Raw genomic sequence first — 4138 nt, forward strand, 5'->3', positions numbered from 1 at the left:
TAAATTAATACGTGGAAACGACTAAACGGATTTGCATGAAATTTTGCACATAGATAGCTTATGACCTAGGTTAGAAAGTAGGCTACTTTTTTAAGAGTTGCTACCTGTTAGAAATGTTTAATTTAATTAATACGCGGAAATGAGTGAACTGATTTGCTTGGAAGTTTTTTACACATATAGCTTATGTTGAAAAATAGGCTACTATTTTAAGAGTTACCACCTGCTAAAAAAGTTTAATTAAATTAATACGCGGAAAAGACTGAACGGATTTGCATCAAATTTTGCAAGCAGATAGCTTATGACCTACAGTGGAAATTTGGCAAATTTTTTGGAAGAGTTGCCACCTGTTAAAAAAGTTTTAATTAAATTAATACGCGGAAACGACTGAACAGATTTGCATGACATTTCGCACAGAGATAGCTTATGACCTATGTTGGAAAATAGGCTACTATTTTAAGAGTTATCACGTATTAGGAAACTTTAATTAAATTAATACGTGGAAATGACTGAAATGATTTGCTCTCTTGAGGCATTTGCTACAGTAATGAGAAGTGGTATTTTATCAAGGCCAGGTTACTAAATTTGAGTTGGAAATATTAGAACTCGCCGTGGCACCTCCAAGAAGGTTTCACGTTCACGCGTCGTATACCTGGAAACCTTTTAAGGTAAACTTAGGGGGAGGAGAGAGGAGATTTTATAATTTCATAGTTTTAAACGGCCTAAATACCTTAACTCGCTTAGAAAATAACGAGCTATGTATAACGAAATGGGCACAGAAATAAAATCTAACATCATTAAATTATTTTTCCTATTTGTATAAAAGCGCGGGGTGAAACCCGCTGGTATAAGCTAGTATATATATAAATTTTTGGGGCTGAGCACATAGCAGACGGCCCAACTATGCCCCATTTTCGTATGTTTAACTGTTAGCCATATACCCTGTATAAATCCTCTTGTCAAATTTTTAAAATAGGATGACAATAGTTAACTATTAAGAGATAAGTGAATCAAGTACGAAAATACTGTTTTTTTTTAATAAAAAAAAATGCAGAGTTCAAGAACTATAAGGAACCTATTTTCATGTTGTACTCGAACCTACCTACATCCTAAACTACGTTTTGTTTCGGACAATTTTGTGCCTTTTTTGTAGCATCGTGTAATTAATGCCAACGCGATGGTTCAAAATGAAATAAAAATGTAATGAATATCGACGATTGGCGTGCAATACCGTGTGCACATTTCAAAAAGCTTTTTTATACACTTTCTACGACTTTTTTTGTTGAATTGTTTGTATATTGTGAGTCAAACATAAACCTAATAAGCTATTTGTTCAGTAAATAAATTGCAACAGTTTTGCTAAAAAATCGGGGTTTACTTCTTTCAGTAAACTTTGGTTTGCCTTATGAACGCAGTATTGTATATTGCGTATACGCGGTATTTCACGCCAATCTACGATATCTTGGCTTGAATAAATTGTAACTTACATGTAAATACCACCAAAATAACCCTCAGCACCGTCGATGCTAATTCTTTTTTTCGTTGGTCCGTGCATTGGTTGCGAACAAAGGGCTCAACAATATTTACAGGTACGTAGAATTGCAAAGTGTATGATAGGAAAATCGCTATAGCCATTGCAATGCGCACCATCTGTGAAATACTATAGAAGAAATTTATAAATATCAGTAACATAAAATAAAGAGGGAGCATTTGTGTTTAAATATGGTACATAAGAAGTCCAGTGACCACCTAATAATGTTGCGTCCTAATATGGAAGCAATATTATCCGAATGTGATTTTAAGGAGGATTTTATCAAATATAAACAAAATTGTATTGAAGCAATGACAACTTACAACTGATCAGGAGGTAGATTAAGGGTTATACTGCCCTTTACATTTTCTCCATACTTTAAATATCCGAAAAAGCCAACAGTCGTGTAGAGACATGCCACGGCAGTCATTCCAGTGTTCAATACGCCGGTCGCGCCCCCAAAGTCTTCTGGTTTTTTCATATTGTTTTCAAGTGGTAGTATAACGCCGATTCCTTCGAAAGCGTAAATAGCCGTGCCAAAGTACAAAGGTAGCTGGGCCCATGTTGCAACTGGCTTCACTGTGTCCGTATCAGGCAAATCTTGTAGAATATAGAAGAAAGAGAAGGCAAGGCCTAATACGGTTAACACTGCTGCGGCCAACGAGACAGGTGTTAAATATTTCAGATTACGCACAAGGTTTAAGGGTATCATTGGAAGTAGAAGAAGCGTCAAGTATACTTTGACATTTATGTAATTGTGTGGAAAATAATGATCCACCACCTCCTTGATGTTAAATGCCACAAAAACAAAATAAACACAGCAGAAGCCAATTTGAGTTATAAAAAGGAATGTTGTTATCATTCGCCTAAAATAAATATACGCATATTAATAAGGTAAGTAAAAATGCTATAAATACAATAATATGTAATATGAAACATTAATCTTACCGCGCGACGTGCGAATATCGTCTCAAGCCAATGGGCCCTGTTTCAAATGAACAAAAGGCTACTTCGGAGAAACTAAGTGACGGTTGTTGAAGCCTTCGGCAAAGTTCGTGCGCACATTTCACCAGCATGTGCATACAGTGCGTACATATAGCACCCATGATGAGGGTTCCAAATAGACCCACATATAAGCCAGCATTTTTAAATGCATCTGGCATAGCCAAAATCCCTGTACCGATATTTCCTTTCAGCAAATGCACTAGAGTATCAAAATTAGAGGTGGGATGCTCCAACGTACGATGCAAAGAAGGATTATATGTGGATTTGTCCAAGCTCTCAATTGAATCTGCTTTAAATTTTATAACGATATCAAAGTAAAGCATAAATTACATTGTGATTTTTACATACCACCAATGCTGTCATCACTTTGAACATTTACAAATGTATTATCTGGAGAACTTCGAATGTCCGGCCGGGGTGGGTGGCGTTCCTCCGATGCAGTTGTTTCGGACTGAAGCAAGAGAGGTTGACGTTCGGACATTTTTTTCTTAATAATTAGCTATGGAAATATGGGGGTTGAAATACAGAATTTTACTTCGATGAAAATAAATGCTTATGTCGGTAAAAAATAATAATTATTAAAATATAAATTTTCCGGACGAAATTTCGTTTCGGAATAACACAAAAATTTATTGAACAAATAAAGTAACCAAATAAGTGTATTTATTAATGTGAAAAGTTGACCTTAAGAAATTTATTATTTGATTAGTTTTAGGGCAAAAGTGTGTTTGGGATGTCGACCAATATTACAGTTTGCTTATAAGTTAAAAACTAGAGATGTACCGGATATACGGAAACTGCCTTATCCGGCCGGATACTGCTAAAGCCCGGTAGGATTTCCGTATTTTTATTCTAGAAATTTTAGTTTGGAAACCTTTTTCGAAAACAATTGTTATTGTATTTTTATACCCGAACGCACTTGTGCGCAAGTGTTGTTATAACACTGCTCATATAATGGTTGTTTGTATTAGCGTAAAGGAATCGCAATATACATATCGGCGCTGCGCCAACATAAACAGTTATGTGATTTATGTAAATTTTTTTTATTGCATATTTTATTAACACTATCTATTGCCCACATTTCTGCATTTGCCGTAGAAATACTCTGAAAAAACGGGTATACGCTTACTTGCTTATAACTGTTTTTGATCGCAGGCGAATCTGATGAGTGTGCTTTGATTTCGATGTAAAAAATAATTATAAACCAACTAAATACATACATACATATGTATGCACATACCACTTACACTACATAGATTCTACTATTTAATTTGATCGCTTGCAATTGGAATTCAACAATTAACAAAGGTAAAAAGTATGGAGGTAGACATCGTCCACTCTACATTAGAAAATGTATTCAATCAACCGATATATTCACTAATGAACTACATAAGTCGTATGCGACAGGCGAGGCCATCACATTCTTATATTGTTAATTATTTAGAGTGTACATGTGACATTATTTCTTGTACATATATACGAAACTTTGAAAAAGTGCATTGGGTCAAGTTAATACGCTGACCGAAAAAACAGTTGGCATCTCTGGCAATTTCATAGTTTGTACAAAGTATGTGTCCACTCATCACTTTGCATTAATTTTTATTA

The 4138-nt window shown here is 35.0% G+C and overlaps 1 protein-coding gene across 2 annotated transcripts in view; it reads right to left on the bottom strand.

Moving 5' to 3' along the window:
- LOC108369622 (proton-coupled amino acid transporter-like protein pathetic) overlaps positions 1-3058 on the bottom strand; it is a 25453-nt gene extending 22395 nt beyond the window's left edge. Inside the window, exons 1-4 of one of the 2 annotated variants that reach the window (XM_017624772.1) lie at positions 2882-3058; positions 2477-2822; positions 1852-2394; positions 1485-1657 (exon numbers count right to left, since the gene is read on the bottom strand). In XM_017624772.1, coding sequence (XP_017480261.1) covers positions 1485-1657; positions 1852-2394; positions 2477-2822; positions 2882-3014 — 1195 coding nt within the window. In that variant the 5' untranslated portion in view covers positions 3015-3058. The remainder of the gene's footprint in view (positions 1-1484; positions 1658-1851; positions 2395-2476; positions 2823-2881) is intronic. The other variant, XM_017624773.1, reaches the window with a different exon arrangement.
- Positions 3059-4138: the final 1080 nt, after the last annotated feature.

Source organism: Rhagoletis zephyria, unplaced genomic scaffold (assembly GCF_001687245.7).
Source record: "Rhagoletis zephyria isolate East Lansing unplaced genomic scaffold, Rhagoletis_zephyria_1.1 Rzeph_scaffold_03771, whole genome shotgun sequence".
In the NCBI taxonomy this organism is placed as follows: domain Eukaryota; kingdom Metazoa; phylum Arthropoda; class Insecta; order Diptera; family Tephritidae; genus Rhagoletis; species Rhagoletis zephyria.